The sequence below is a fragment of the Vanellus vanellus genome (genome assembly GCF_965231255.1).
Source record: "Vanellus vanellus genome assembly, chromosome: Z".
NCBI classification, from domain to species: domain Eukaryota; kingdom Metazoa; phylum Chordata; class Aves; order Charadriiformes; family Charadriidae; genus Vanellus; species Vanellus vanellus.
Window position 1 is genome coordinate 79087551 of NC_138908.1, and position 17890 is coordinate 79105440.

Sequence of the window (17890 nt, forward strand, 5' to 3'; positions counted from 1 at the left end):
GAAGAGCGGGCGCGGGATGTGCAGAGCCCTGTTGGGAGCAGGGCTGGGAGCAGGTGCTGAGTGGCGGTGTCTTCCCCCCACCCCAAAGGCTGGTTCCTGTGCTTGTGAGACGAGAGGCAGTGGCCAGCTTTTTGCAAGAGGTCTTTATTTTCTGTCGAATAAATAGGTGAATAAATAGATAAAACCCATTGTGGAAATAAATAGAGCGGGTTCTATAAATAGGGGAGGGGCCAGTGGAGGCTGAGGGTGCAGGGCCGTTCTTGCGGCGGCTCTTGCCCCGGGTGAGGGGAGGCGGGAGGACGGAGGTGGGCATGGGTGGTGGTGGGGTGTGGGGCGGTGCGGGTTGTTGTTGGTCGTTGGGCTAACGGCACATGGTGCGTGTGAGGTTGTGGAGGCGTTGGAGAGAGGCGCGAGCTTCGAGGCGGACGTGGTCCCAGGCGCAGGCGCTGTGGTTGTGGGTGCGGAGGAAGTCCTGGATGCGCCTGAAGTATTTGTTGATGCTGAGCACGAGGTTGCGGGGCCCTTGGGCTTGGAAGAGCGTGCCGTTGGCTGGCAGGCATTGCTGGAGCTGCTGGCTGTGGTGGTGGAGCTTGCTGAGGAGGCGATCCCGTGCCTGGGCGTCCCAGTGTTGGGGGGTGCTCTGGCTGCTGAGGGTGGCGAAGAGGTTGTCGAGGATGTGTCGGGCGGTGGCGGCGGCTTGCTGTGGGTGGTTGGTGTGGCGGAGGGTGTCGGGGAAGGGGAAGGGCGGCTGCTGGTGCTGGCAGGGCTGTGGCGGGCTGGGAGCCATGTCCTGGAGGCTCTTGAGGCTGTCCCAGAGGAAGGTGGCGTGGCAGGGAGGCAGGTGGTGGCAGGCGAGGGTGGTGGCGAGAGCCGTCAGGAGGAGCAGGAGCGCCGGGGCGCCGTGCGGCAGGCGGGTGTGTGGGGTTGCGGGCGCAGGCATGGTGGGGGTGTGGGCGGTGGTGGTGAGGAGCCTGGTGAGGCTCGTTGGTGGTGCGGGTGGGCGCTGTGCTTGGGGTGCTGCCGGGTGCGCGGCTTTATGCGGTGCGGCGGCTTTGCCTTCCTCGCTTTCTGATTGCGGCGAGTTTCCGGCTGTGGTTTTCATTTTTGGCTGGTGGCTGTGGTGGTCTTGGGGAAGTGCGTTGGTGGGGTTGCTGGTGGTGTGTTGTGGGGATGTTGGCTGTAGTGGTTGAGCGGGGGATGCGAAAGCGCTGGGGCAGAGCCCATGGGGGTCAGGTGTGCCGGCGGGAGGCGTGTTAGGGTTTCCCTGCTGCCTGCAGGGCGAGCTGCGGTGCCTCTTTTCTGCCGCGGAAGTCTCCCTTCCTGCCCAAGGGTCTTTTCCGTCTGTCGTGCCCTGGTGCTGGTTGTGGTGTGTTTTCCTTTCACTTGTGGCTCGCCTTTGCTTTCATCTTAGCTGGCCTTTCCTTTTCGTGTTGGGAAGGGTTGTGAAGCGACGTCACTTGGCAGAGGCTGGGGAGCCCCTGGCTGGAGGGAGGGCGCGGGGGTGGCGGTGGCTGGCGAGGAGGTGGCTCTGGGTGTAGGCACGTGAGCATTGGACGTGTTTGTGGATGGAGCTGCCCCGGCTCCCGTGATTGAAGGTGGCGAGCATGGGGAGGAAAGGCGGGAAGCAAGGCCGGAGGAAAAGGAAGAGGAAAAGGGAAGAGTTTTGCTCCTGCTGCTGGCACCACGTTGGGTCCGTGGCTGTGGTGCCCCGCGCGTGCCCCTGTAGCAGGGGTCTCGTTGCGTTGTGTCTGCCTCCTTGCCTGAGGTGTCTGGAGAGCAAAGTAGAAAATGTCCCCCGTAAGCAAAGGGTCTTGCCTTTGGGATGGCCTGAGCCCCTGCGGGCCTAGAGGAGAGGTGTCCAGGAGTCCTGTGGAGGTGGAGCTGTTGCAGCTGATGGAGTTGTAGAGCTCCAGTGGGAGGAGGAGGTGGAGGGTGCACTGGCTGGGGTTGTTGTGTGCCTTCGGAGAGCAAGGATGGCGTTCTGCTTGCATGAGAGCCGCTGGGGCGTGTTTTCTGCAAGCTTTTGGCGCAGGGGAAGGGCGTGTGTGGTGGTGGTGGTGGCGGCAAGGCGGTGTCGGGCTGGGAGCCGTGGTGGTATGAGGCCACGTGGTGCTGGTGGGTGCTGTGCTTGGGGCGCTGGCTGGGGCGCGACGATTTGGCGGACGGAGGGGCCGTGCCTGCAGGAGGTAGGCTGATGGTGGAGGTGCGTGGCTGGACCTTGTCCCTGTTGCCCTGGAAGAGCTGGTGCTGCAAGGTGTTTTCAAGCAGCGCAACGAGAGAGCTGTCGTGAGCAATGGGGGAAGTGGGAAGAGAAGGCGAACGCCGCCGGATCCAAGGCATAGAATCGCGTCCTGGTTTGGGTTGGGAGGGACCTTGGGAGGCCATCTGGTGCAACGGCCCAGCGATGAGCAGGGACCTCTTCAAGTGGGTGCGGTTGCTGCGAGTGCAGGGCACCCTGACCTGGAATGTTTGCGGGGCCGGGGCACCTCGCAGCTCTGCGGGCACCCCGTTGCGGTGTTTCAGCACCCTCGTGGCAAAAACTGTCAGGCTTGCATCTGGTGTGAATCTCGCCTCTCTTGGTTTAAAGGCGCTACCCCTTGTCCTATCGCTCCAGGCCCTACTGAGAAGTGTGCCCGCTAAGTCTGTCTTAGGAGCCCCCTTGAAGTCCTGCAAGGGCGCACTAAGGCCTGCCCGGAGCCTTCTCTTCTGGGGGCTGAGCAGCGGCGGCTCTCTCAGCCTGTCCGCGTAGGAGAGGCGTTTGGTGCCTCTGAGGATGGTGTTTGTGGCCCTGGTGTGGGGCCGCTCGGACAGGTGCGTGGCGTGGCGTGGCGTCCTTGTCCTGAGGCCTGCAGAGCTGATGCTGAGCTGGTGTGAAGCGGGGTGGAAGGTGTGGAGGAGGCGAGGGCCGTTGAGACGTTTGTGGTGACGATGGCTAAAGCCCGGCAGAGGTTTTGCAAAGAGGTTGAGGGGAGCGCGTCCTTGGGGAGGTGCCGGAGCGAAGAGCGGGCGCGGGATGTGCAGAGCCCTGTTGGGAGCAGGGCTGGGAGCAGGTGCTGAGTGGCGGTGTCTTCCCCCCACCCCAAAGGCTGGTTCCTGTGCTTGTGAGACGAGAGGCAGTGGCCAGCTTTTTGCAAGAGGTCTTTATTTTCTGTCGAATAAATAGGTGAATAAATAGATAAAACCCATTGTGGAAATAAATAGAGCGGGTTCTATAAATAGGGGAGGGGCCAGTGGAGGCTGAGGGTGCAGGGCCGTTCTTGCGGCGGCTCTTGCCCCGGGTGAGGGGAGGCGGGAGGACGGAGGTGGGCATGGGTGGTGGTGGGGTGTGGGGCGGTGCGGGTTGTTGTTGGTCGTTGGGCTAACGGCACATGGTGCGTGTGAGGTTGTGGAGGCGTTGGAGAGAGGCGCGAGCTTCGAGGCGGACGTGGTCCCAGGCGCAGGCGCTGTGGTTGTGGGTGCGGAGGAAGTCCTGGATGCGCCTGAAGTATTTGTTGATGCTGAGCACGAGGTTGCGGGGCCCTTGGGCTTGGAAGAGCGTGCCGTTGGCTGGCAGGCATTGCTGGAGCTGCTGGCTGTGGTGGTGGAGCTTGCTGAGGAGGCGATCCCGTGCCTGGGCGTCCCAGTGTTGGGGGGTGCTCTGGCTGCTGAGGGTGGCGAAGAGGTTGTCGAGGATGTGTCGGGCGGTGGCGGCGGCTTGCTGTGGGTGGTTGGTGTGGCGGAGGGTGTCGGGGAAGGGGAAGGGCGGCTGCTGGTGCTGGCAGGGCTGTGGCGGGCTGGGAGCCATGTCCTGGAGGCTCTTGAGGCTGTCCCAGAGGAAGGTGGCGTGGCAGGGAGGCAGGTGGTGGCAGGCGAGGGTGGTGGCGAGAGCCGTCAGGAGGAGCAGGAGCGCCGGGGCGCCGTGCGGCAGGCGGGTGTGTGGGGTTGCGGGCGCAGGCATGGTGGGGGTGTGGGCGGTGGTGGTGAGGAGCCTGGTGAGGCTCGTTGGTGGTGCGGGTGGGCGCTGTGCTTGGGGTGCTGCCGGGTGCGCGGCTTTATGCGGTGCGGCGGCTTTGCCTTCCTCGCTTTCTGATTGCGGCGAGTTTCCGGCTGTGGTTTTCATTTTTGGCTGGTGGCTGTGGTGGTCTTGGGGAAGTGCGTTGGTGGGGTTGCTGGTGGTGTGTTGTGGGGATGTTGGCTGTAGTGGTTGAGCGGGGGATGCGAAAGCGCTGGGGCAGAGCCCATGGGGGTCAGGTGTGCCGGCGGGAGGCGTGTTAGGGTTTCCCTGCTGCCTGCAGGGCGAGCTGCGGTGCCTCTTTTCTGCCGCGGAAGTCTCCCTTCCTGCCCAAGGGTCTTTTCCGTCTGTCGTGCCCTGGTGCTGGTTGTGGTGTGTTTTCCTTTCACTTGTGGCTCGCCTTTGCTTTCATCTTAGCTGGCCTTTCCTTTTCGTGTTGGGAAGGGTTGTGAAGCGACGTCACTTGGCAGAGGCTGGGGAGCCCCTGGCTGGAGGGAGGGCGCGGGGGTGGCGGTGGCTGGCGAGGAGGTGGCTCTGGGTGTAGGCACGTGAGCATTGGACGTGTTTGTGGATGGAGCTGCCCCGGCTCCCGTGATTGAAGGTGGCGAGCATGGGGAGGAAAGGCGGGAGGCAAGGCCGGAGGAAAAGGAAGAGGAAAAGGGAAGAGTTTTGCTCCTGCTGCTGGCACCACGTTGGGTCCGTGGCTGTGGTGCCCCGCGCGTGCCCCTGTAGCAGGGGTCTCGTTGCGTTGTGTCTGCCTCCTTGCCTGAGGTGTCTGGAGAGCAAAGTAGAAAATGTCCCCCGTAAGCAAAGGGTCTTGCCTTTGGGATGGCCTGAGCCCCTGCGGGCCTAGAGGAGAGGTGTCCAGGAGTCCTGTGGAGGTGGAGCTGTTGCAGCTGATGGAGTTGTAGAGCTCCAGTGGGAGGAGGAGGTGGAGGGTGCACTGGCTGGGGTTGTTGTGTGCCTTCGGAGAGCAAGGATGGCGTTCTGCTTGCATGAGAGCCGCTGGGGCGTGTTTTCTGCAAGCTTTTGGCGCAGGGGAAGGGCGTGTGTGGTGGTGGTGGTGGCGGCAAGGCGGTGTCGGGCTGGGAGCCGTGGTGGTATGAGGCCACGTGGTGCTGGTGGGTGCTGTGCTTGGGGCGCTGGCTGGGGCGCGACGATTTGGCGGACGGAGGGGCCGTGCCTGCAGGAGGTAGGCTGATGGTGGAGGTGCGTGGCTGGACCTTGTCCCTGTTGCCCTGGAAGAGCTGGTGCTGCAAGGTGTTTTCAAGCAGCGCAACGAGAGAGCTGTCGTGAGCAATGGGGGAAGTGGGAAGAGAAGGCGAACGCCGCCGGATCCAAGGCATAGAATCGCATCCTGGTTTGGGTTGGGAGGGACCTTGGGAGGCCATCTGGTGCAACGGCCCAGCGATGAGCAGGGACCTCTTCAAGTGGGTGCGGTTGCTGCGAGTGCAGGGCACCCTGACCTGGAATGTTTGCGGGGCCGGGGCACCTCGCAGCTCTGCGGGCACCCCGTTGCGGTGTTTCAGCACCCTCGTGGCAAAAACTGTCAGGCTTGCATCTGGTGTGAATCTCGCCTCTCTTGGTTTAAAGGCGCTACCCCTTGTCCTATCGCTCCAGGCCCTACTGAGAAGTGTGCCCGCTAAGTCTGTCTTAGGAGCCCCCTTGAAGTCCTGCAAGGGCGCACTAAGGCCTGCCCGGAGCCTTCTCTTCTGGGGGCTGAGCAGCGGCGGCTCTCTCAGCCTGTCCGCGTAGGAGAGGCGTTTGGTGCCTCTGAGGATGGTGTTTGTGGCCCTGGTGTGGGGCCGCTCGGACAGGTGCGTGGCGTGGCGTGGCGTCCTTGTCCTGAGGCCTGCAGAGCTGATGCTGAGCTGGTGTGAAGCGGGGTGGAAGGTGGAAGGTGTGGAGGAGGCGAGGGCCGTTGAGACGTTTGTGGTGACGATGGCTAAAGCCCGGCAGAGGTTTTGCAAAGAGGTTGAGGGGAGCGCGTCCTTGGGGAGGTGCCGGAGCGAAGAGCGGGCGCGGGATGTGCAGAGCCCTGTTGGGAGCAGGGCTGGGAGCAGGTGCTGAGTGGCGGTGTCTTCCCCCCACCCCAAAGGCTGGTTCCTGTGCTTGTGAGACGAGAGGCAGTGGCCAGCTTTTTGCAAGAGGTCTTTATTTTCTGTCGAATAAATAGGTGAATAAATAGATAAAACCCATTGTGGAAATAAATAGAGCGGGTTCTATAAATAGGGGAGGGGCCAGTGGAGGCTGAGGGTGCAGGGCCGTTCTTGCGGCGGCTCTTGCCCCGGGTGAGGGGAGGCGGGAGGACGGAGGTGGGCATGGGTGGTGGTGGGGTGTGGGGCGGTGCGGGTTGTTGTTGGTCGTTGGGCTAACGGCACATGGTGCGTGTGAGGTTGTGGAGGCGTTGGAGAGAGGCGCGAGCTTCGAGGCGGACGTGGTCCCAGGCGCAGGCGCTGTGGTTGTGGGTGCGGAGGAAGTCCTGGATGCGCCTGAAGTATTTGTTGATGCTGAGCACGAGGTTGCGGGGCCCTTGGGCTTGGAAGAGCGTGCCGTTGGCTGGCAGGCATTGCTGGAGCTGCTGGCTGTGGTGGTGGAGCTTGCTGAGGAGGCGATCCCGTGCCTGGGCATCCCAGTGTTGGGGGGTGCTCTGGCTGCTGAGGGTGGCGAAGAGGTTGTCGAGGATGTGTCGGGCGGTGGCGGCGGCTTGCTGTGGGTGGTTGGTGTGGCGGAGGGTGTCGGGGAAGGGGAAGGGCGGCTGCTGGTGCTGGCAGGGCTGTGGCGGGCTGGGAGCCATGTCCTGGAGGCTCTTGAGGCTGTCCCAGAGGAAGGTGGCGTGGCAGGGAGGCAGGTGGTGGCAGGCGAGGGTGGTGGCGAGAGCCGTCAGGAGGAGCAGGAGCGCCGGGGCGCCGTGCGGCAGGCGGGTGTGTGGGGTTGCGGGCGCAGGCATGGTGGGGGTGTGGGCGGTGGTGGTGAGGAGCCTGGTGAGGCTCGTTGGTGGTGCGGGTGGGCGCTGTGCTTGGGGTGCTGCCGGGTGCGCGGCTTTATGCGGTGCGGCGGCTTTGCCTTCCTCGCTTTCTGATTGCGGCGAGTTTCCGGCTGTGGTTTTCATTTTTGGCTGGTGGCTGTGGTGGTCTTGGGGAAGTGCGTTGGTGGGGTTGCTGGTGGTGTGTTGTGGGGATGTTGGCTGTAGTGGTTGAGCGGGGGATGCGAAAGCGCTGGGGCAGAGCCCATGGGGGTCAGGTGTGCCGGCGGGAGGCGTGTTAGGGTTTCCCTGCTGCCTGCAGGGCGAGCTGCGGTGCCTCTTTTCTGCCGCGGAAGTCTCCCTTCCTGCCCAAGGGTCTTTTCCGTCTGTCGTGCCCTGGTGCTGGTTGTGGTGTGTTTTCCTTTCACTTGTGGCTCGCCTTTGCTTTCATCTTAGCTGGCCTTTCCTTTTCGTGTTGGGAAGGGTTGTGAAGCGACGTCACTTGGCAGAGGCTGGGGAGCCCCTGGCTGGAGGGAGGGCGCGGGGGTGGCGGTGGCTGGCGAGGAGGTGGCTCTGGGTGTAGGCACGTGAGCATTGGACGTGTTTGTGGATGGAGCTGCCCCGGCTCCCGTGATTGAAGGTGGCGAGCATGGGGAGGAAAGGCGGGAGGCAAGGCCGGAGGAAAAGGAAGAGGAAAAGGGAAGAGTTTTGCTCCTGCTGCTGGCACCACGTTGGGTCCGTGGCTGTGGTGCCCCGCGCGTGCCCCTGTAGCAGGGGTCTCGTTGCGTTGTGTCTGCCTCCTTGCCTGAGGTGTCTGGAGAGCAAAGTAGAAAATGTCCCCCGTAAGCAAAGGGTCTTGCCTTTGGGATGGCCTGAGCCCCTGCGGGCCTAGAGGAGAGGTGTCCAGGAGTCCTGTGGAGGTGGAGCTGTTGCAGCTGATGGAGTTGTAGAGCTCCAGTGGGAGGAGGAGGTGGAGGGTGCACTGGCTGGGGTTGTTGTGTGCCTTCGGAGAGCAAGGATGGCGTTCTGCTTGCATGAGAGCCGCTGGGGCGTGTTTTCTGCAAGCTTTTGGCGCAGGGGAAGGGCGTGTGTGGTGGTGGTGGTGGCGGCAAGGCGGTGTCGGGCTGGGAGCCGTGGTGGTATGAGGCCACGTGGTGCTGGTGGGTGCTGTGCTTGGGGCGCTGGCTGGGGCGCGACGATTTGGCGGACGGAGGGGCCGTGCCTGCAGGAGGTAGGCTGATGGTGGAGGTGCGTGGCTGGACCTTGTCCCTGTTGCCCTGGAAGAGCTGGTGCTGCAAGGTGTTTTCAAGCAGCGCAACGAGAGAACTGTCGTGAGCAATGGGGGAAGTGGGAAGAGAAGGCGAACGCCGCCGGATCCAAGGCATAGAATCGCGTCCTGGTTTGGGTTGGGAGGGACCTTGGGAGGCCATCTGGTGCAACGGCCCAGCGATGAGCAGGGACCTCTTCAAGTGGGTGCGGTTGCTGCGAGTGCAGGGCACCCTGACCTGGAATGTTTGCGGGGCCGGGGCACCTCGCAGCTCTGCGGGCACCCCGTTGCGGTGTTTCAGCACCCTCGTGGCAAAAACTGTCAGGCTTGCATCTGGTGTGAATCTCGCATCTCTTGGTTTAAAGGCGCTACCCCTTGTCCTATCGCTCCAGGCCCTACTGAGAAGTGTGCCCGCTAAGTCTGTCTTAGGAGCCCCCTTGAAGTCCTGCAAGGGCGCACTAAGGCCTGCCCGGAGCCTTCTCTTCTGGGGGCTGAGCAGCGGCGGCTCTCTCAGCCTGTCCGCGTAGGAGAGGCGTTTGGTGCCTCTGAGGATGGTGTTTGTGGCCCTGGTGTGGGGCCGCTCGGACAGGTGCGTGGCGTGGCGTGGCGTCCTTGTCCTGAGGCCTGCAGAGCTGATGCTGAGCTGGTGTGAAGCGGGGTGGAAGGTGGAAGGTGTGGAGGAGGCGAGGGCCGTTGAGACGTTTGTGGTGACGATGGCTAAAGCCCGGCAGAGGTTTTGCAAAGAGGTTGAGGGGAGCGCGTCCTTGGGGAGGTGCCGGAGCGAAGAGCGGGCGCGGGATGTGCAGAGCCCTGTTGGGAGCAGGGCTGGGAGCAGGTGCTGAGTGGCGGTGTCTTCCCCCCACCCCAAAGGCTGGTTCCTGTGCTTGTGAGACGAGAGGCAGTGGCCAGCTTTTTGCAAGAGGTCTTTATTTTCTGTCGAATAAATAGGTGAATAAATAGATAAAACCCATTGTGGAAATAAATAGAGCGGGTTCTATAAATAGGGGAGGGGCCAGTGGAGGCTGAGGGTGCAGGGCCGTTCTTGCGGCGGCTCTTGCCCCGGGTGAGGGGAGGCGGGAGGACGGAGGTGGGCATGGGTGGTGGTGGGGTGTGGGGCGGTGCGGGTTGTTGTTGGTCGTTGGGCTAACGGCACATGGTGCGTGTGAGGTTGTGGAGGCGTTGGAGAGAGGCGCGAGCTTCGAGGCGGACGTGGTCCCAGGCGCAGGCGCTGTGGTTGTGGGTGCGGAGGAAGTCCTGGATGCGCCTGAAGTATTTGTTGATGCTGAGCACGAGGTTGCGGGGCCCTTGGGCTTGGAAGAGCGTGCCGTTGGCTGGCAGGCATTGCTGGAGCTGCTGGCTGTGGTGGTGGAGCTTGCTGAGGAGGCGATCCCGTGCCTGGGCGTCCCAGTGTTGGGGGGTGCTCTGGCTGCTGAGGGTGGCGAAGAGGTTGTCGAGGATGTGTCGGGCGGTGGCGGCGGCTTGCTGTGGGTGGTTGGTGTGGCGGAGGGTGTCGGGGAAGGGGAAGGGCGGCTGCTGGTGCTGGCAGGGCTGTGGCGGGCTGGGAGCCATGTCCTGGAGGCTCTTGAGGCTGTCCCAGAGGAAGGTGGCGTGGCAGGGAGGCAGGTGGTGGCAGGCGAGGGTGGTGGCGAGAGCCGTCAGGAGGAGCAGGAGCGCCGGGGCGCCGTGCGGCAGGCGGGTGTGTGGGGTTGCGGGCGCAGGCATGGTGGGGGTGTGGGCGGTGGTGGTGAGGAGCCTGGTGAGGCTCGTTGGTGGTGCGGGTGGGCACTGTGCTTGGGGTGCTGCCGGGTGCGTGGCTTTATGCGGTGCGGCGGCTTTGCCTTCCTCGCTTTCTGATTGCGGCGAGTTTCCGGCTGTGGTTTTCAGTTTTGGCTGGTGGCTGTGGTGGTCTTGGGGAAGTGCGTTGGTGGGGTTGCTGGTGGTGTGTTGTGGGGATGTTGGCTGTAGTGGTTGAGCGGGGGATGCGAAAGCGCTGGGGCAGAGCCCATGGGGGTCAGGTGTGCCGGCGGGAGGCGTGTTAGGGTTTCCCTGCTGCCTGCAGGGCGAGCTGCGGTGCCTCTTTTCTGTCGCGGAAGTCTCCCTTCCTGCCCAAGGGTCTTTTCCGTCTGTCCTGCCCTGGTGCTGGTTGTGGTGTGTTTTCCTTTCACTTGTGGCTCGCCTTTGCTTTCATCTTAGCTGGCCTTTCCTTTTCGTGTTGGGAAGGGTTGTGAAGCGACGTCACTTGGCAGAGGCTGGGGAGCCCCTGGCTGGAGGGAGGGCGCGGGGGTGGCGGTGGCTGGCGAGGAGGTGGCTCTGGGTGTAGGCACGTGAGCATTGGACGTGTTTGTGGATGGAGCTGCCCCGGCTCCCGTGATTGAAGGTGGCGAGCATGGGGAGGAAAGGCGGGAGGCAAGGCCGGAGGAAAAGGAAGAGGAAAAGGGAAGAGTTTTGCTCCTGCTGCTGGCACCACGTTGGGTCCGTGGCTGTGGTGCCCCGCGCGTGCCCCTGTAGCAGGGGTCTCGTTGCGTTGTGTCTGCCTCCTTGCCTGAGGTGTCTGGAGAGCAAAGTAGAAAATGTCCCCCGTAAGCAAAGGGTCTTGCCTTTGGGATGGCCTGAGCCCCTGCGGGCCTAGAGGAGAGGTGTCCAGGAGTCCTGTGGAGGTGGAGCTGTTGCAGCTGATGGAGTTGTAGAGCTCCAGTGGGAGGAGGAGGTGGAGGGTGCACTGGCTGGGGTTGTTGTGTGCCTTCGGAGAGCAAGGATGGCGTTCTGCTTGCATGAGAGCCGCTGGGGCGTGTTTTCTGCAAGCTTTTGGCGCAGGGGAAGGGCGTGTGTGGTGGTGGTGGTGGCGGCAAGGCGGTGTCGGGCTGGGAGCCGTGGTGGTATGAGGCCACGTGGTGCTGGTGGGTGCTGTGCTTGGGGCGCTGGCTGGGGCGCGACGATTTGGCGGACGGAGGGGCCGTGCCTGCAGGAGGTAGGCTGATGGTGGAGGTGCGTGGCTGGACCTTGTCCCTGTTGCCCTGGAAGAGCTGGTGCTGCAAGGTGTTTTCAAGCAGCGCAACGAGAGAGCAGTCGTGAGCAATGGGGGAAGTGGGAAGAGAAGGCGAACGCCGCCGGATCCAAGGCATAGAATCGCATCCTGGTTTGGGTTGGGAGGGACCTTGGGAGGCCATCTGGTGCAACGGCCCAGCGATGAGCAGGGACCTCTTCAAGTGGGTGCGGTTGCTGCGAGTGCAGGGCACCCTGACCTGGAATGTTTGCGGGGCCGGGGCACCTCGCAGCTCTGCGGGCACCCCGTTGCGGTGTTTCAGCACCCTCGTGGCAAAAACTGTCAGGCTTGCATCTGGTGTGAATCTCGCCTCTCTTGGTTTAAAGGCGCTACCCCTTGTCCTATCGCTCCAGGCCCTACTGAGAAGTGTGCCCGCTAAGTCTGTCTTAGGAGCCCCCTTGAAGTCCTGCAAGGGCGCACTAAGGCCTGCCCGGAGCCTTCTCTTCTGGGGGCTGAGCAGCGGCGGCTCTCTCAGCCTGTCCGCGTAGGAGAGGCGTTTGGTGCCTCTGAGGATGGTGTTTGTGGCCCTGGTGTGGGGCCGCTCGGACAGGTGCGTGGCGTGGCGTGGCGTCCTTGTCCTGAGGCCTGCAGAGCTGATGCTGAGCTGGTGTGAAGCGGGGTGGAAGGTGGAAGGTGTGGAGGAGGCGAGGGCCGTTGAGACGTTTGTGGTGACGATGGCTAAAGCCCGGCAGAGGTTTTGCAAAGAGGTTGAGGGGAGCGCGTCCTTGGGGAGGTGCCGGAGCGAAGAGCGGGCGCGGGATGTGCAGAGCCCTGTTGGGAGCAGGGCTGGGAGCAGGTGCTGAGTGGCGGTGTCTTCCCCCCACCCCAAAGGCTGGTTCCTGTGCTTGTGAGACGAGAGGTAGTGGCCAGCTTTTTGCAAGAGGTCTTTATTTTCTGTCGAATAAATAGGTGAATAAATAGATAAAACCCATTGTGGAAATAAATAGAGCGGGTTCTATAAATAGGGGAGGGGCCAGTGGAGGCTGAGGGTGCAGGGCCGTTCTTGCGGCGGCTCTTGCCCCGGGTGAGGGGAGGCGGGAGGACGGAGGTGGGCATGGGTGGTGGTGGGGTGTGGGGCGGTGCGGGTTGTTGTTGGTCGTTGGGCTAACGGCACATGGTGCGTGTGAGGTTGTGGAGGCGTTGGAGAGAGGCGCGAGCTTCGAGGCGGACGTGGTCCCAGGCGCAGGCGCTGTGGTTGTGGGTGCGGAGGAAGTCCTGGATGCGCCTGAAGTATTTGTTGATGCTGAGCACGAGGTTGCGGGGCCCTTGGGCTTGGAAGAGCGTGCCGTTGGCTGGCAGGCATTGCTGGAGCTGCTGGCTGTGGTGGTGGAGCTTGCTGAGGAGGCGATCCCGTGCCTGGGCGTCCCAGTGTTGGGGGGTGCTCTGGCTGCTGAGGGTGGCGAAGAGGTTGTCGAGGATGTGTCGGGCGGTGGCGGCGGCTTGCTGTGGGTGGTTGGTGTGGCGGAGGGTGTCGGGGAAGGGGAAGGGCGGCTGCTGGTGCTGGCAGGGCTGTGGCGGGCTGGGAGCCATGTCCTGGAGGCTCTTGAGGCTGTCCCAGAGGAAGGTGGCGTGGCAGGGAGGCAGGTGGTGGCAGGCGAGGGTGGTGGCGAGAGCCGTCAGGAGGAGCAGGAGCGCCGGGGTGCCGTGCGGCAGGCGGGTGTGTGGGGTTGCGGGCGCAGGCATGGTGGGGGTGTGGGCGGTGGTGGTGAGGAGCCTGGTGAGGCTCGTTGGTGGTGCGGGTGGGCGCTGTGCTTGGGGTGCTGCCGGGTGCGCGGCTTTATGCGGTGCGGCGGCTTTGCCTTCCTCGCTTTCTGATTGCGGCGAGTTTCCGGCTGTGGTTTTCATTTTTGGCTGGTGGCTGTGGTGGTCTTGGGGAAGTGCGTTGGTGGGGTTGCTGGTGGTGTGTTGTGGGGATGTTGGCTGTAGTGGTTGAGCGGGGGATGCGAAAGCGCTGGGGCAGAGCCCATGGGGGTCAGGTGTGCCGGCGGGAGGCGTGTTAGGGTTTCCCTGCTGCCTGCAGGGCGAGCTGCGGTGCCTCTTTTCTGCCGCGGAAGTCTCCCTTCCTGCCCAAGGGTCTTTTCCGTCTGTCGTGCCCTGGTGCTGGTTGTGGTGTGTTTTCCTTTCACTTGTGGCTCGCCTTTGCTTTCATCTTAGCTGGCCTTTCCTTTTCGTGTTGGGAAGGGTTGTGAAGCGACGTCACTTGGCAGAGGCTGGGGAGCCCCTGGCTGGAGGGAGGGCGCGGGGGTGGCGGTGGCTGGCGAGGAGGTGGCTCTGGGTGTAGGCACGTGAGCATTGGACGTGTTTGTGGATGGAGCTGCCCCGGCTCCCGTGATTGAAGGTGGCGAGCATGGGGAGGAAAGGCGGGAAGCAAGGCCGGAGGAAAAGGAAGAGGAAAAGGGAAGAGTTTTGCTCCTGCTGCTGGCACCACGTTGGGTCCGTGGCTGTGGTGCCCCGCGCGTGCCCCTGTAGCAGGGGTCTCGTTGCGTTGTGTCTGCCTCCTTGCCTGAGGTGTCTGGAGAGCAAAGTAGAAAATGTCCCCCGTAAGCAAAGGGTCTTGCCTTTGGGATGGCCTGAGCCCCTGCGGGCCTAGAGGAGAGGTGTCCAGGAGTCCTGTGGAGGTGGAGCTGTTGCAGCTGATGGAGTTGTAGAGCTCCAGTGGGAGGAGGAGGTGGAGGGTGCACTGGCTGGGGTTGTTGTGTGCCTTCGGAGAGCAAGGATGGCGTTCTGCTTGCATGAGAGCCGCTGGGGCGTGTTTTCTGCAAGCTTTTGGCGCAGGGGAAGGGCGTGTGTGGTGGTGGTGGTGGCGGCAAGGCGGTGTCGGGCTGGGAGCCGTGGTGGTATGAGGCCACGTGGTGCTGGTGGGTGCTGTGCTTGGGGCGCTGGCTGGGGCGCGACGATTTGGCGGACGGAGGGGCCGTGCCTGCAGGAGGTAGGCTGATGGTGGAGGTGCGTGGCTGGACCTTGTCCCTGTTGCCCTGGAAGAGCTGGTGCTGCAAGGTGTTTTCAAGCAGCGCAACGAGAGAGCTGTCGTGAGCAATGGGGGAAGTGGGAAGAGAAGGCGAACGCCGCCGGATCCAAGGCATAGAATCGCGTCCTGGTTTGGGTTGGGAGGGACCTTGGGAGGCCATCTGGTGCAACGGCCCAGCGATGAGCAGGGACCTCTTCAAGTGGGTGCGGTTGCTGCGAGTGCAGGGCACCCTGACCTGGAATGTTTGCGGGGCCGGGGCACCTTGCAGCTCTGCGGGCACCCCGTTGCGGTTTTTCAGCACCCTCGTGGCAAAAACTGTCAGGCTTGCATCTGGTGTGAATCTCGCCTCTCTTGGTTTAAAGGCACTACCCCTTGTCCTATCGCTCCAGGCCCTACTGAGAAGTGTGCCCGCTAAGTCTGTCTTAGGAGCCCCCTTGAAGTCCTGCAAGGGCGCACTAAGGCCTGCCCGGAGCCTTCTCTTCTGGGGGCTGAGCAGCGGCGGCTCTCTCAGCCTGTCCGCGTAGGAGAGGCGTTTGGTGCCTCTGAGGATGGTGTTTGTGGCCCTGGTGTGGGGCCGCTCGGACAGGTGCGTGGTGTGGCGTGGCGTCCTTGTCCTGAGGCCTGCAGAGCTGATGCTGAGCTGGTGTGAAGCGGGGTGGAAGGTGTGGAGGAGGCGAGTGCCGTTGAGACGTTTGTGGTGACGATGGCTAAAGCCCGGCAGAGGTTTTGCAAAGAGGTTGAGGGGAGCGCGTCCTTGGGGAGGTGCCGGAGCGAAGAGCGGGCGCGGGATGTGCAGAGCCCTGTTGGGAGCAGGGCTGGGAGCAGGTGCTGAGTGGCGGTGTCTTCCCCCCACCCCAAAGGCTGGTTCCTGTGCTTGTGAGACGAGAGGCAGTGGCCAGCTTTTTGCAAGAGGTCTTTATTTTCTGTCGAATAAATAGGTGAATAAATAGATAAAACCCATTGTGGAAATAAATAGAGCGGGTTCTATAAATAGGGGAGGGGCCAGTGGAGGCTGAGGGTGCAGGGCCGTTCTTGCGGCGGCTCTTGCCCCGGGTGAGGGGAGGCGGGAGGACGGAGGTGGGCATGGGTGGTGGTGGGGTGTGGGGCGGTGCGGGTTGTTGTTGGTCGTTGGGCTAACGGCACATGGTGCGTGTGAGGTTGTGGAGGCGTTGGAGAGAGGCGCGAGCTTCGAGGCGGACGTGGTCCCAGGCGCAGGCGCTGTGGTTGTGGGTGCGGAGGAAGTCCTGGATGCGCCTGAAGTATTTGTTGATGCTGAGCACGAGGTTGCGGGGCCCTTGGGCTTGGAAGAGCGTGCCGTTGGCTGGCAGGCATTGCTGGAGCTGCTGGCTGTGGTGGTGGAGCTTGCTGAGGAGGCGATCCCGTGCCTGGGCGTCCCAGTGTTGGGGGGTGCTCTGGCTGCTGAGGGTGGCGAAGAGGTTGTCGAGGATGTGTCGGGCAGTGGCGGCGGCTTGCTGTGGGTGGTTGGTGTGGCGGAGGGTGTCGGGGAAGGGGAAGGGCGGCTGCTGGTGCTGGCAGGGCTGTGGCGGGCTGGGAGCCATGTCCTGGAGGCTCTTGAGGCTGTCCCAGAGGAAGGTGGCGTGGCAGGGAGGCAGGTGGTGGCAGGCGAGGGTGGTGGCGAGAGCCGTCAGGAGGAGCAGGAGCGCCGGGGCGCCGTGCGGCAGGCGGGTGTGTGGGGTTGCGGGCGCAGGCATGGTGGGGGTGTGGGCGGTGGTGGTGAGGAGCCTGGTGAGGCTCGTTGGTGGTGCGGGTGGGCGCTGTGCTTGGGGTGCTGCCGGGTGCGCGGCTTTATGCGGTGCGGCGGCTTTGCCTTCCTCGCTTTCTGATTGTGGCGAGTTTCCGGCTGTGGTTTTCATTTTTGGCTGGTGGCTGTGGTGGTCTTGGGGAAGTGCGTTGGTGGGGTTGCTGGTGGTGTGTTGTGGGGATGTTGGCTGTAGTGGTTGAGCGGGGGATGCGAAAGCGCTGGGGCAGAGCCCATGGGGGTCAGGTGTGCCGGCGGGAGGCGTGTTAGGGTTTCCCTGCTGCCTGCAGGGCGAGCTGCGGTGCCTCTTTTCTGCCGCGGAAGTCTCCCTTCCTGCCCAAGGGTCTTTTCCGTCTGTCGTGCCCTGGTGCTGGTTGTGGTGTGTTTTCCTTTCACTTGTGGCTCGCCTTTGCTTTCATCTTAGCTGGCCTTTCCTTTTCGTGTTGGGAAGGGTTGTGAAGCGACGTCACTTGGCAGAGGCTGGGGAGCCCCTGGCTGGAGGGAGGGCGCGGGGGTGGCGGTGGCTGGCGAGGAGGTGGCTCTGGGTGTAGGCACGTGAGCATTGGACGTGTTTGTGGATGGAGCTGCCCCGGCTCCCGTGATTGAAGGTGGCGAGCATGGGGAGGAAAGGCGGGAGGCAAGGCCGGAGGAAAAGGAAGAGGAAAAGGGAAGAGTTTTGCTCCTGCTGCTGGCACCACGTTGGGTCCGTGGCTGTGGTGCCCCGCGCGTGCCCCTGTAGCAGGGGTCTCGTTGCGTTGTGTCTGCCTCCTTGCCTGAGGTGTCTGGAGAGCAAAGTAGAAAATGTCCCCCGTAAGCAAAGGGTCTTGCCTTTGGGATGGCCTGAGCCCCTGCGGGCCTAGAGGAGAGGTGTCCAGGAGTCCTGTGGAGGTGGAGCTGTTGCAGCTGATGGAGTTGTAGAGCTCCAGTGGGAGGAGGAGGTGGAGGGTGCACTGGCTGGGGTTGTTGTGTGCCTTCGGAGAGCAAGGATGGCGTTCTGCTTGCATGAGAGCCGCTGGGGCGTGTTTTCTGCAAGCTTTTGGCGCAGGGGAAGGGCGTGTGTGGTGGTGGTGGTGGCGGCAAGGCGGTGTCGGGCTGGGAGCCGTGGTGGTATGAGGCCACGTGGTGCTGGTGGGTGCTGTGCTTGGGGCGCTGGCTGGGGCGCGACGATTTGGCGGACGGAGGGGCCGTGCCTGCAGGAGGTAGGCTGATGGTGGAGGTGCGTGGCTGGACCTTGTCCCTGTTGCCCTGGAAGAGCTGGTGCTGCAAGGTGTTTTCAAGCAGCGCAACGAGAGAGCAGTCGTGAGCAATGGGGGAAGTGGGAAGAGAAGGCGAACGCCGCCGGATCCAAGGCATAGAATCGCGTCCTGGTTTGGGTTGGGAGGGACCTTGGGAGGCCATCTGGTGCAACGGCCCAGCGATGAGCAGGGACCTCTTCAAGTGGGTGCGGTTGCTGCGAGTGCAGGGCACCCTGACCTGGAATGTTTGCGGGGCCGGGGCACCTCGCAGCTCTGCGGGCACCCCGTTGCGGTGTTTCAGCACCCTCGTGGCAAAAACTGTCAGGCTTGCATCTGGTGTGAATCTCGCCTCTCTTGGTTTAAAGGCGCTACCCCTTGTCCTATCGCTCCAGGCCCTACTGAGAAGTGTGCCCGCTAAGTCTGTCTTAGGAGCCCCCTTGAAGTCCTGCAAGGGCGCACTAAGGCCTGCCCGGAGCCTTCTCTTCTGGGGGCTGAGCAGCGGCGGCTCTCTCAGCCTGTCCGCGTAGGAGAGGCGTTTGGTGCCTCTGAGGATGGTGTTTGTGGCCCTGGTGTGGGGCCGCTCGGACAGGTGCGTGGCGTGGCGTGGCGTCCTTGTCCTGAGGCCTGCAGAGCTGATGCTGAGCTGGTGTGAAGCGGGGTGG

General features: G+C 63.3%; 6 protein-coding genes across 6 annotated transcripts in view; 1 reads left to right on the forward strand and 5 right to left on the reverse strand.

Moving 5' to 3' along the window:
• Positions 1-17890, forward strand: part of UBAP2 (ubiquitin associated protein 2) — a 187333-nt gene that overhangs the window by 110170 nt on the left and 59273 nt on the right. The window lies entirely within an intron of this gene.
• LOC309683107 (interferon-like) lies at positions 362-940 on the reverse strand (the record flags this gene model as incomplete). The annotated part of the gene is made up of 1 exon (XM_082497307.1): positions 362-940. The coding sequence occupies one exon, from the start codon at positions 938-940 to the stop codon at positions 362-364; it is 579 nt and encodes a 192-aa protein (XP_082353433.1).
• On the reverse strand, positions 3359-3937 carry LOC309683108 (interferon-like; the record flags this gene model as incomplete). The annotated part of the gene is made up of 1 exon (XM_082497308.1): positions 3359-3937. The coding sequence occupies one exon, from the start codon at positions 3935-3937 to the stop codon at positions 3359-3361; it is 579 nt and encodes a 192-aa protein (XP_082353434.1).
• On the reverse strand, positions 6363-6941 carry LOC309683109 (interferon-like; the record flags this gene model as incomplete). The annotated part of the gene is made up of 1 exon (XM_082497309.1): positions 6363-6941. One exon carries the CDS (start codon positions 6939-6941, stop codon positions 6363-6365), a length of 579 nt encoding a protein of 192 aa, XP_082353435.1.
• Positions 9367-9945, reverse strand: LOC309683110 (interferon-like; the record flags this gene model as incomplete). Its single annotated transcript, XM_082497310.1, has 1 exon — positions 9367-9945. One exon carries the CDS (start codon positions 9943-9945, stop codon positions 9367-9369), a length of 579 nt encoding a protein of 192 aa, XP_082353436.1.
• Positions 15368-15946, reverse strand: LOC309683111 (interferon-like; the record flags this gene model as incomplete). The annotated part of the gene is made up of 1 exon (XM_082497311.1): positions 15368-15946. One exon carries the CDS (start codon positions 15944-15946, stop codon positions 15368-15370), a length of 579 nt encoding a protein of 192 aa, XP_082353437.1.